Source organism: Chiloscyllium punctatum, chromosome 3 (genome assembly GCF_047496795.1).
Source record: "Chiloscyllium punctatum isolate Juve2018m chromosome 3, sChiPun1.3, whole genome shotgun sequence".
Lineage (NCBI taxonomy): Eukaryota > Metazoa > Chordata > Chondrichthyes > Orectolobiformes > Hemiscylliidae > Chiloscyllium > Chiloscyllium punctatum.
In genome coordinates, this window is record NC_092741.1 from 43,137,225 (window position 1) to 43,150,579 (window position 13,355).

Below are 13,355 nucleotides of genomic sequence, written 5' to 3' on the forward strand. Positions count from 1 at the left end.
TTTAAATATTTAGAATTTTAAAATATTAAATTTGATACATTGGAGTACTGGGAGACAATGTATCTCAGTGAAAACAAAAATGCTGGGTGAACAGAACTTGGTATGCAATAGAACAGTAGTAACCTAATTTCAATTTAGCCTAAATTTTTGCCTTCAAAACTCAAAAGGTTTAGTTCTGAAAGCATGGATGTACAAATAATTGTTTCAAAAGCTTTAAGTGAATATAAACATAGAAATTTAGTGCTCTGCTTAATTTCCAACAGCTGCTTACTGAGGCTAAAATAAATCTTCTTGTTCATTAGTTGACCAGTTATGGGAACATTTGATGTGTATGAAAATTAACATTGTTGTAGTTCGCTAACCTGAAAGGCAGCTGGAATCCCATAAGAAAAACTTTGAAGCAGAAAACTGAAACAATTAACATTACTTGCTCATTGTTGTTCAACAAAAAAAAATTCCAGCTTTAAAAGTAGAATATTCCTCCAATTGCCTACTAACGGATTGTTTTAAACACCTGTGTCAAAACAGCAGTGAATGAAATCTATTGTACGAGAAATTCAAACATCCTTTTTTGGGAGGGATAGAGAAGCCACAATTCTCAACATGCCCACACCCAATTAAATGGAAGTGGATAAGGTATAAATTTTAAATGATTGCTGTTCAAGAATCTGGACATCCAGTCTGGTGTTCTATTCACAATATTGCCTGTGTAGTTCGCACATGAGGGGGTTCAGGCAGGGTTGGGCAGAACTTAATGCCCCACAAGTAGATCGGAAATGGGGGAGAGGCACAGAATTAAATGGGGCAGTGTCAGATGGGGACCTCAAATTTAATCTGTGGAGTTGCACATGTTAATGGGTGGTCTTCCTGTCTGGATGCTAATTGCTTCGTTTAAGGGAGCAATTTGATGCAAAACAAAGAAATTTGGGTGTACTGGTACATGAATCATATCAAATAATATGCAGGTACGGCAAGTGATTAGGAAGGTAATTTTTTTTTGAAAGGAAATGAGATAGAGATTTTTGCAGGACTTGGTGAGACCACATCTAAAACATGTGTGCAGTCTCTTACTTAACAAATGATACATTTGTATTAGAAATAGTACAGAGAAGAATTTAAGGGGATGTCTTATGCATGTACCTTAAAAGGGAATGTTGGTTGTGTTTGACTGGTTGAACTGCATCCAATGAATCATAGAATTGTTACGGTGCAGAAAGAGGCTATTCGGCCCATTGTGCCTCAGCCAGTTCTATTACCTAGGGGCAATCTCGCATTTTTCCACCATATCCCCGTATATCATTTGTATCCAAATCATTACATAACGCCCCCTTGAATTTTTCAAGAGAATCAAAGGTTATTGCAGGTAGTCAGGTAAGTGGACTTGAGTTCACAATCAGATCAGCTATGATCTTACAAAATGGCAGAGCAGGTTCGAAGGGCCAAATGGTCTATTCCTACTCTCAATTTATATTTGTAAGTACATATATACACTCGTAATATCTTAAAAAATGATTACCTGGACATGGAAAAGAACCCAAACTGATGTATATAGTACTAGAGATATTAGTTATACAGATGGCCAGGAGGAAAGATGCCATGATATGGAAACCAGGAGATCCTCAAGGATCAGTCTCCATGGGGAGTGAGAGCTGGTAGCCAAAGAAGTCAGTTCCCAGAGTTTAGACCACATAACCTGACCGCAGTACCAGAAGAGGTCTATTAAACTTACACTGAGGTCAAAGTCAGTGACTGAATCTTCACTTGACATCTAATACGCATCAGCCTCTCATGCTGGTCAGTGCAACGCATCCTATCACTCACCCAGCAGCTCTCGGGAACAGTGTTCTCTTTGCGTCAAAAAGTGCGGCACTGGAAAAACACAGCCAGTCAGGCAGCGTCCGAGGAGCAAGAGAATCAACATTTCGAACATAAGTTATTCATCAGGAATACTCGACATGTCAATTCTCTTGCACCTCGGACACCACCTGACCGGCTGTGTTTTTCCAGTGCTGCACTTTTTGACTCTGATCTCCAGCATCGGCAGTCTTCACTTTGTCCTAGTGTTCTCTTTGAAATATGCATATGCATAGCAGGCAGTAACCTGGAATGTACTGTGCAGGGAATAGGCCGATCATAACCAACATTCCCTTTAACTCATGTGCATTAGCAGCAACCTTAAAAAGGACAATGCAATGCAATAACTAATCTGCAAGGAGGAAAAAGAAATGTGAGGGAACATTAGTTTGTTTGGTGCATATCCAAGTCTCCTCTTTCATTTTCACAGTGCTCTCATTTTCCAGTTTTTTGACGTATTTGATTTAAAACAAAATGAAGATTGCTTGCAATGACCATCAACAGAAAATCTTAAATTAAAAAGTAAAACTACCCACCGTTGTTCAAAGGCTTAATTTCATCAAGAAGAGGCTGGATCTTTGTATTCCAGTACAGAATTTCTTCCTCAGTTTCATCTTCGTATGTCCTTGAATCACCATTTGACCCTGAAACAATAATCAAAATTACACAAATGTCTGGATTCATCTGGCTTAGATTAGCTTCCTGAGCCAGGAGTTAGCTCATTACTTATTAACTGTACAGAAGTGTATTTAAGAGTGATTAATCTGCCGTCCCTACCAGCAAGAACGTCTGATCATCAATTGAAAGACTAAGATATGTTGCCCGTGTCCAATTACTATTAAGAAGGTAATGGCGAGCTGCCTTCTTGAACTGCTGCAATTCTACCAAAGACTTGCTTGAGGGCAGTTACTTTTCAGAAGACAATTAAGAGTCAATCACACTGCTGTGGATCTGATGTCAGTTGTAGGTCAGACTGGAAAAGAGCAACAGATTTCCATCCCCAAAGGACATTAGTGCTGGCCTTTTACCACATTCAATATTAGCTCTCAGTTGCCATCGCCAAAACTAGTTTTCGTTTCCAGATTTTATTAACAACTTGGATTTAAATTCTACTAGCTGCTGTGTGGAATTTGACCCATACCCCAGAGCATGAATCTTGGCCAGTAATGTCCAGTGACTGGACCATTCCCCCACAGTCTCCCACTTACCTATCTTACCGTGGGGAGGCAATAGCCAAGTGGTATTATTGCAGGATGTTAATCCAGAGACCCAGGTCATGTTCTGGGCACCCAGGTTTGAATTCCACCATGGCAGATGGTGGAATTTGAATTTAATATGAAATAAAATCTGGAATTAAGAGTCTAATGATGAGTCTATTGTTGATTGTCAGAAAAAAACATCGAGTTCACTAGTGTTGTTTCAGGAAAGAAACTGCCATCCTAACCTGGTCTGGCCTATTTGTGACTTCAGACCCACATCAATGTGGTTGAATCTTAAGTGCCTTCTAGGCAGTTAGGGATGGACAATAAATGCTGCCTAGCCAGTGACACCCTCATCCCATGAATGAGGAAAGAATCATGATCATTATTCACCAGCATAACTCATCCAATATTGAGACTAGGGATGTGATTTAACCTAGAAGTATGGGTGGGGTTGTGAAAATCATTATGTTAATGTCTGATTTGAAACATCCCTGAGAAAGTTACATGGACTTGAGGCAGGAAAGACTGCAGCACAATCACAGTAGGCAGGCCCCCAAATTGATTTTCTCTCTGATAAATTGCAACAAGTTGTTGCATTGCTTTTGGCACCCTGACTAATGTTCATTTTGGATCACAGACTAGTACTGTACTTGCAATATTTCTTCTCAGAATGGTTCACCTACTCACTAAATCGAATTGTTGAGCTGTAGAGTTGCCCTTAATCACGCAAGTCAATGGTATTGTGGGTAGTCTTCAGCACCTAAATGGCAAGGGCAATGGTGAGTTATTTGGGAAAATATAGTGAAATCAAAATTGTTTTCCCTCAGTCAGGAATCTAACTTTAAGGTTTTAATGACAAGTCAAGAATCCTGCTAAAGAGGGGTGAAGGCTTTTTGCATGTCTTTATATATTATTAATACCTATTCTTGATTCATTTATACGAGATTTGCTATCTTCCTACCTAATAGAGAAACTAGATAGCAAAATGAAATCCCCAATATGACAACTGAAGTGGTATCTAGCAGCTCCAGCTCATTAATTGTTCATCTGGGTCTCCACTTTGGCCAGCTTTTCTTAATCTCTCCATGCTCACTCCAATCAGGGATCTGGACACTCATCAGTTGGACGATCAAAGTTGGTTGAGGGTTACCATGATCAGTCTGGGAATCTGTTCATTGTAAGTCAGGGCAGGTTATCAGGAGCCACTGCTGTGGTGAGCAAGTCAAGAAAGTCAATTGTGAGGATTGGACACAGCATGCTGGGATGCAGAGGGGACTATAATTATAGCAGTGGGAAATGATAGTGCATTATAGGACATGTATTACTGGGCAAGGCAGGACCAACAGCAGTCGCCACCAGCCTGGCATCAATAGGGATCAGTCAAAAGACATTGATTGGTGTATCTAAGCCATCAGCCCAGGGTCAGGAGCATAATGTTGGAAGATGAAGACTGGGTAGGAATGTATGGAAATTCAGAATTGATAGGTCAACAGAGAGTGCAAGGAAGAAAGGAACATGAAGGTTTGGAAAGTCATGTAGATTAACAGACTGAGCCAATGACAGTCTGCAGTGTGACCCATGTTGCCTTCCACCCTAATCTGAATCACAAATGCACAATGGAATTTTAAATGACTGTCACCACATTCAGAGTGGTCGCATTCAGTTTGTTTTTCTGCTTGAATGTGAACTTGAAGGTGATGTGTGGCCCTTCAACTGGCAATGTCATCAGTCACTTACAAAGTACTAGTTTAAGACATCTGTCACTGCAGAATTCTGCATGCAAAATGCATGCAGTGACCAACATAGTCAAAAATAAAACCCAGGCTCAAGCAATCTTGACCACGATATTGGTCGTTACAAATTGATTAGTCTTTGTCAGGGGGAAGTAATCACATGTGGTCATAAAAGTGTCTTCTGGGGGCCACAATTCACAAAGACAATCTAAGGTCTTATAAGATGCACAAGGCTACAGAACTAATTACTCTCACTTTGAAATGTAAGTTTTGCCAACATATTCTTATGTAATATCGCCTTTATAGATGAAGAGGAATGGAGGAAACAAGATTTCAGTAATCTTACCAAATATACCTTCTCCCACTATTTTTATGAAATGGCTTGTGCTGCATACATCAAAATGAAGTTGACTATGAAGGTCCATGTTTATACATTTCAGGGTGCTCCTTGTCAAGAGTCCTCCATTTCCCACTGTATCAGGACCTATGCCAAACTATTATATGTAGATGATGCACATTCTGGCTGGTCATGTAGTCAAGCACCTGTTGTAATATTCCTCACATAGGTTTGTTGAAACCATGCCCGATGGATCCAGCCACGGCAGGAGTTATCATCGTGGCCAGAATGCAATTAAATGCAGAGAAATTGAGAAGGAACAAATCTGTCAACAAGCCTGGAGCAGGAGCAATCTCCAGTGGCTGCCAAAATGAATGTAAATGAAGACATTGCAGCAGAAGGTCCTTCACAAGGTGGAGAAGGTACAGGATTCCCAGGGTCTAATGTCCTTGATGTTATTCCTTTTACATGGAGTCGTCATATTGCTGCCACACAGATTCAGGATATCCTGAGTCACCATCACAGTCCTTACAGAGTGTGCTACAAACCTGCAGCAGGCAAAGACAGTGTTTGGCAGATGTTGAAAGAACTTGGAGAGTGGCAGTAGTCTTCTGAGGAGGAAGATGAGGACATCGTCATGATGAAGATGATGTTCCTCCTGCTTAGAGTGGTGCAATCAAGGGATACAAAACAGTATTTAACTGATGCCTGTTTTCAATAGATGTGATGAATGAAGTGATTATTCATTGATTGCAAATTTTTTGTTACTCAAACTGCAAGCAGCCATCACTGATTCCCTGAAACGAATGTAAAACTTTTATTGACGTTTTCTTCACTTTTCCCATTTTAAATAATCAGAGGCTTGTGTCCCATCATCAAGTCATCCTTTATTTATTTATACACAGTACATGGTCTGTGGCCAGCTAGCTTGGAGTTAGTCGCCTGAACGGAGGAGATTCTAATCTCCTGCTTACAGTGGTTAGCCAGGGCTTTCCTAATTGGCCCAGGTTAGCAAGCTCAAATCAATAACCTCGTAGCCAATGAGGTGAACCTGGTTCCAATTACTATATCCCTCCTCCACTTAGTCTGGGGATATGGGTGTGGTCCTTCATTTGTAGCTTTTCCTGCAACATTTTCACCCAATGTTTGGTTGCTCTGAGTCGGGCTCTGACCATCGGCACTATGTACCATATCATAGCCTGCCTTTTGTGCCCGGAGTGTCTCAAGAGTTTCTTCCTCCTCCAGAAGTAACAGTATCAAGGCTGCATCCATCTTGGGCTCAGGTTTGCTCGACACTAGAGAGAGGGGGAAACCTACAGTTTGACAGGCCTTCTACCTGTTGAGGTTTTGCTCCTGGCCCATTTGAGAGATAACAGCTCTCAGATGGTCCACATATTTGTTCAGGATTGTATCACCTATGCAAACCTTGTAAGTGACAGGACCTGAACTCTCATCAACCTCATCTTGTACCCATATAGGATCATTTCCATGGTTCTGGCACCAAACTTCATCCCTGAATTAAATTGTCTCTCTTGCTCAGAGGAGGCATATGGCTGGCATTGAAATTCCTGTTGGAAAAAGTGAGGACTGCAGATCAGACCTGAAAATGTGTTGCTGGAAAAGCGCAGCAGGTCAGGCAGCATCCAAGGAGCAGGAGAATCGATGTTTCAGGCATGAGCCCTTCTTCAGGAATGTTTGAAATTCCTGTTGCCATTTCAACACCCCCCTCCCACCCCCCAGGTCTGTGAATATCAGGTTTAATCTAGTGCGGAGTCTTCTCCCCATCAGCAACTCTGCTGGAGCTATGCCCGTGTGAGGGGTGGGGGGGGGGGGGTGGGGGGAGGTGGTGGTTCTATAATTGAACAGGAACTGGGACAGTTTGGTAGCAATTGATGTTGTAGATGCTTCTTTAACCATATATTCAATGTTTGAACGCTCTTTTCGCAAGTCTGTGGAACAATGGATGGTATGGAGCTATCCTTTTGTGCCGAATGTCATTGGACTATGAAATATTTGAATTCCCTGCTGATAAATGACATTCCATTGTCCGTGACCAAAAATTCTGGGAGTCTGTGTATCGTGAACGTTGCTCACAGGTTTTAATTCATCATGCCTGAGTTTGCTGAATAAACTCCGTGCACATCCAACCATTTTGAATCGGCGTCTACAATGGCCAGGAAAATTAAGCCCATTAAAAGACCAGCATAGTAGACATGCAACTGAATCCAGGGTTTTCTTGGCCATTCCCACAAATGTAGGGACACCACTGGTGGCAATTTTTGTTCTTGTTGGCATTCTGAGCATTGCTCCACCAACTCGGCTATGTCAGCAGACAAACCCGGTCACCAGACATAGCTTCTTGCTTAGCGAGTTTTGAGAAGATTTGTAGCTCAGGTTGAGGTTTTGGATGTAGGTTTGCTCGCTGAGCAGGAAGGTTCATTTCCAGACGTTTCATTACCTTAATAGGTAACATCTTCAGTGGACCGCATGCAAAGCAATGCTGAAAATTCCTGAATTCTATTTAAATGTTTGAGTTTCTTTGGGTTGGTGATGTCATTTCCTGTGGCGATGTTATTTCCTGTGATGAAGTCACTTCCTGTTTCTTTTCTCAGGGGATGGTAGATAGAGTCTAATTCGATGTGTTTCTTGATAGAGTTCCGGTTGGAATGCCATGCTTCTACCACCCCCTGAGAAAAGGAACAGGAAGTGACTTCACTACAGTAAGGTAACAAAACATCTGGAAATGAACCTTTCAGCTCAGCGAGCAAATCTACATCCATAGCTTCTTGCTAGCATCTTCATCTTGGAAACCCCAGGATGATCCTGGTAGAATTCAGTCAGTATTCAGTCTGGTGACTACCTTTAATCAGGACAATCACCCTTGCACCCCATAGTGAAATGCTGTCCTCTTCAGTGATCTGGTCTCGCTGAGTCCAGAAAGGTTTTAATCGGGTTATGATGGCCCTTCTGTTTCCCTGATTCCCATCAGTTGTTTTAATTTTGCTAGGACTGGATCTTTGTCAGACATTGTCAGTGGTGACTGGAAGCGTATGCAAAAGCTTCAAAACCAAAATGGATTCTTCCAGGGGAGGCACCATTGGTGAAGTATCTGCCAGTAGGAGGCGGTTCAAGGCATCCGCATTAGCCACTTGGTTTCTTTGACAGTGTTTTAACTACAGGTGGCGCCTCCTTGTCTTCCTTCAGTAGCCCTAGCAAGAGTTAGTGATCTGTTAATATGACTAATTCCTGTCTGTATAGGTACAAGAGTCATAGGAGATATACAGCACCTTTGGTCCAACTCATCCACGCTGAACAGATAACATAACCTAACCTAGTCCCATTTGCCAACACTTGGCTCGTGCCCCACGAAACCCTTCCTATTCACATACCCATCCAAATGCCTTTTAAATGTCATTGTATCAGCCTCCACCACATCCTATGGCAGCTCATTCCATACAAGTACCAACCTCTGCATGAAAAAGTTGCCCCTTAGATCACTTTTATATCTTTCCCCTCTCACCCTAAACCTATGCCCTCTAGTTCTGGATTCCCCCACCCCAGGGAAAAGACCTTGTCTATTTATCCTATCCATGCCTCTCATGATTTTATAAATCTCTATAAGGTCACCCCTCAGCCTCTGACGCTCCAGGGCAAACAGCCCCAGCCTATTCAACTTTTCCCTTTAGCTCAAATCCTCTAATCCTGGCAACATCCTTGTAAATCTTTTCTGAACCTTTTCAAATTTCACAACATCCTTCAGATAGGAAGGAGACCAGAATTGCATGCAATATTCCAAAAGTGGCCTAACCAATGTCCTGTACTGCTGCAACATGACCTCCCAACTCCTGTACTCAATGCTCTGTCCGTTAAAGGAAAGCATGCAAAATGCCATCTTCACGATCCTATCTATCTGTGACTCCACTTTCAAGGAACTATGAACGTGCACTCCAAGGTCTCTTTGTTCAGCAAACTCCCTAGGATCTTACCATTAAGTGGATAAGTCCTGCTGTGATTTTTTTTTCCAACAAGCAGCACCTCGTATTTATTTAAAATGAACTCCATCTACCACTCCTCACCCCATTTGCCCATCTGATAAAAGATTCCATTGTTCTGAGATAACCTTCTTAGTTGTCCACTAGCAAGAATTTTGGAGTCATCTGCAAACTTACTAAGTATACCTCCTATGTTCCCATCTAAATTATTTATATGAATGACGAAAAGTAGCGGACCCAGCATCGATCCTTGTGGCACTCCACTGGTCACAGGCCTCCAGCCTGAAAAGCAACTCTCCATCACCACCCTCTGTTTTCTACCTTCGAGCCAGTTCTATATCCAAATGGCTAGTTTTCCCTGTATTCCATGAGTTCTAACCTTGCTAACCAGTCTACCATGAGGAACCTTGTCAAACACCTTACTGAAATCCACATATCACATCTTCCTCTCTGCCATCAATCCTCTTTGTTATTTCTTTAAAAATCTCAATCATGTTCGAGAGACATGATTTCTCACACACAAAGCCACGCTGTCTATCCATAATCAGTATTTGGAAAAGCAAGGACATGTACTTCCTGTTCCTCAGGATTCCATCCAAAAACTTGCCAACCACCGATGTCAGGCTCACCCAGTCTGTAGTTCCCCGGTTTTTTCTTACCACCCTTCTTAAACAGTGGCACCACGTTTGCCAACCTCCAGTCTTTGACACCTCACCTGTGACTATCGATGATACAAATATCTCAGCAAAGGGCCCAGTAATCACTTCCCTAGCTTCCCATAGAATTCTAGGGTACATCTGATCAGGTCCTCGGGATTTATCCACTTTTATGCATTTCAAGACATCCAGCACCACCACCTCTGCAATATGGATATTTTTCATGATGTCACCATCTATTTCCCCACATTCCATATCTTCCATGTCCTTCTACACAATAAACACCGCTGCAAAATACTTGCTTAATATCTCCCCCATCTCCCGGGGCTCCACACAGTCTGCCTTGCTGATCTTTGATGGGTCCTATTCTCTCCCTAGTTACGCTTTTGTCCTTAATGTATTTATAAAAACCCTTTGGATTCTCCTTAGCCCTATTTGCCAAGACTGCGTCATTTCCACTTTTTGCCCTCCTGATTTCCTCTTAAGTATACTCCTACTGCCTTTATATTCTAAGGATTCACTCGATCTATCCTGTCTATACCTAACATACGCTTAAATCTTCTTCTAAACTGGAATGTCTTCACACCAAAGATGGCTGCCAAATTTCCCTTCTCTATCTGGGCATACTTGCATTTGCCATCAGCCAAAGTCCAGGAAACAATCATGGTCAGGTGTTCCTCTCCTTTGGGCCACTGGTGAGCCAACACGACCCAGATACTATACTAGAAGACATTGCATGTCAGCTCTACCTCTCGCTTCAGATTATAGTGGGCCAACACCTCCGATGATAGCTGCTTTTTCACTTCCTTAAAGGCTATTCTTGGCAACGCGGCCATTTCAAGAGCTGAACCTTTTTCAATAGCAGATATAAGATTGCCAAGATGGAAGCCAGGTAATGTATAAATTTTCTGTAATATTGCAGTGACCCATGGAAAGACCAGACATGGAAGTCTGGGTTCCTTTGATTGCCCTCACTTTATCTTCCAATGGGTGTAACCCGATTTTGTCAACTCTGTAACCCAAGAGGTTTTTTGGGGTGCCTGGGACACACATTTTTCTATTCTAAGGCATACGCCTGCCTGGAAGAAATCTTTAAAAACTATGAACAAGTTCTCTAAATGCTCATTATTGGTCTTCCCTGTTATTAGCATGTCATCCAGATAAATGGCAACCTGGAGTAGCCCTTATAAAATGCTCTCTGTAGTTTGCTGGAAAAGGATGCAGGCTGACATTTGGAAATGGCAGTCAAGATTAGAGTGGTGCTGGAAAAGCCAGCAGGTCAGGCAGCATCCAAGGAGCAGGAAAATCGGCGTTTTGGGCAGGAGCCCTTCATTAGGAATGAGGCTCAGTTTTCCTGCTCCTCGGATGCTGCCTGACCTGCTGTGTTTTTCCAGCACCACTCTAATCTTGATTCTGATCTCCAGCATCTGCAGTCCTCACTTTCACCTATTTGGAAATGGCAGTCTTGTTCCTTGATACCCTTGCAGGTATTATTTGTAGCATACTCCTGGGACATGTCATCCAGTTGCAATTTTAGTTAAGCAGGCTCATGTCCAGTTTTGTAAAGGATAGCCCCCGCCAACTTTACGTACAAGTCCTCTATGCATGAGTATTTATCCAGCGATAAGAAGTGGTTTACCGTTTGCTTAAAATCCCCACAGAGGTGAACTGAGCTGTCAGGCTTCATAATTGGTACAAATGGTGCTGCCCATTCTGCAAACTGCACTGGTTTGATGATTCTTTCACTCTCCAGCCTCCTGAATTCCGCCTCTACTTTTTCCTGCAAGGCAAATGGCAACAGGCAGGCCTTGCAAAATCTTGGAATTGCTTCCTGGTTAACATGTAAAGTAGTTTTAGCCCTTTGATAGTCCCAAGCCCTGCCTGAATTACTCTTGGGTATTCCACTAGGACTTCACTGATGCAGCCATTTTCTAATCAAAATATATTAAGCTAATTCAGGTGAATCTTTCTCAACGAATTCTACCCCAATAAGCTTGAGCCCGATCCTTTCACTACCACCAGTGGTAACTGCATCAACTGCTTCTCATACGAGACAGGAATCGAAGTCATTCCCTTAATCTGCAATGGTTCCCCAGTGTATGTTCTGTCTGGCTGGGGTCTTGCACAAACTTAAGGGTTGGAGTCCCAAGTGAATCTTGTTAAACACAGATTCTACAACCACAGATATAGTTGTGCCAGTATCGACCTCCATGGGAGCTGGGTGACCGTTTAACCAAACATTAATTTTAATCCATTCACTAAGTGATTTAATTGTCGCAACCCACATATATACACCTCAGGAGACAGACACGTGCTGCAACCAACAGGGTACCCTTCGTTGTTCAGGAGCTGAAAAGCTACATCATGTTCTTCGTGATTTGCAACACGTTATCAATGAGGATGAGCACCTTGCCAAGACCTTCCCCACACTTCCACTGCTTGCCTTTAAACAACTGCCAAACCTCAAACAAATCATTGTTCGTAGCAAGCTCCCCGGCTCTCAGGACAACTCGATACAACCCCATCACGGTAGGCACTGCAAGACATGTCAGAGTGTGGACATAGAGATACCACCATTACACGTGGGGATACCTCCCACCTTGTACGTGGTAGGTACTGACGTGGCTCAGCCAACGTTGTCTATCTTATACGTTGCAGGCAAGGATGCCCTGAGGCATGGTACATTGGGGAAACCAAGCATAGGCTACGACAACGGATGAATGGGCACTGCACAACAATCAACAGACAGGAGTGTTCCCTCCCAGTTGGGGAACACTTCAGTGGTCCAGAACATTCCACCTCGGACCTTCGGGTGACCATCCTCCAAGGCGGACTTCTGGACAGGCAGCAGCAAAGATTGGCTGAGCAGAGGCTGATAGCTAAGTTCGGTACCCATAGGGAGGGTCTCAACTGGGAACTTGGGTTTATGTCACATTACAGGTGACCACAATTGCACTATACACACACACACGGCACTCCTATACACACACAGACACTCACACACACCCTTACACACATACACACTCCCACACTGACATAGGCATCCTCTCAGAGACTTAGGCCACTCTACACTCATCCAAACACATATACACTCTCTCACAGACACTCACAACCCCCCACCCCAGACACACACACTCCCACATTCACACATGCACCCCCTGACAGACTTAAGAAACTCTACACTCACTCCACACACACATACACTCTCTCTCATACTCACAACCTCCAACCCAGACGGACACACACAGACAGACACAAAGACCCACATGCACACAAATATTTTGTGGGGTGAATTTGTACTGCAGAGTTACATTGTACTTTGCTCAAAAACTGCATGGATTTATGTAAAACTCTGAGCTCAAAAACTGCATGAATTCATGTGAAACTCTGTTATCTCATTTTTTAGATTAGAATCAATCTAAACATCATGGCATAGACAGAGAACACAGGGGGCTAACATCTTCAACATATTGTCTAGCTAACATCAATTGTTACAGCTAACCTGAGAATGCAACTTTTAAAAAAGTTTTTGTGATTTACACATGAAAGTGAAACTATCATGATATTCGAACAGATGAAAG

At 42.6% G+C, this 13,355-nt stretch overlaps 1 protein-coding gene across 1 annotated transcript in view; it reads right to left on the reverse strand.

Moving 5' to 3' along the window:
* Positions 1-13,355, reverse strand: part of armc2 (armadillo repeat containing 2) — a 238,005-nt gene that overhangs the window by 110,335 nt on the left and 114,315 nt on the right. The window contains exon 7 of the mRNA XM_072552378.1: positions 2,391-2,498. Within this exon, the coding sequence (XP_072408479.1) occupies positions 2,391-2,498 (108 nt within the window). The remainder of the gene's footprint in view (positions 1-2,390; positions 2,499-13,355) is intronic.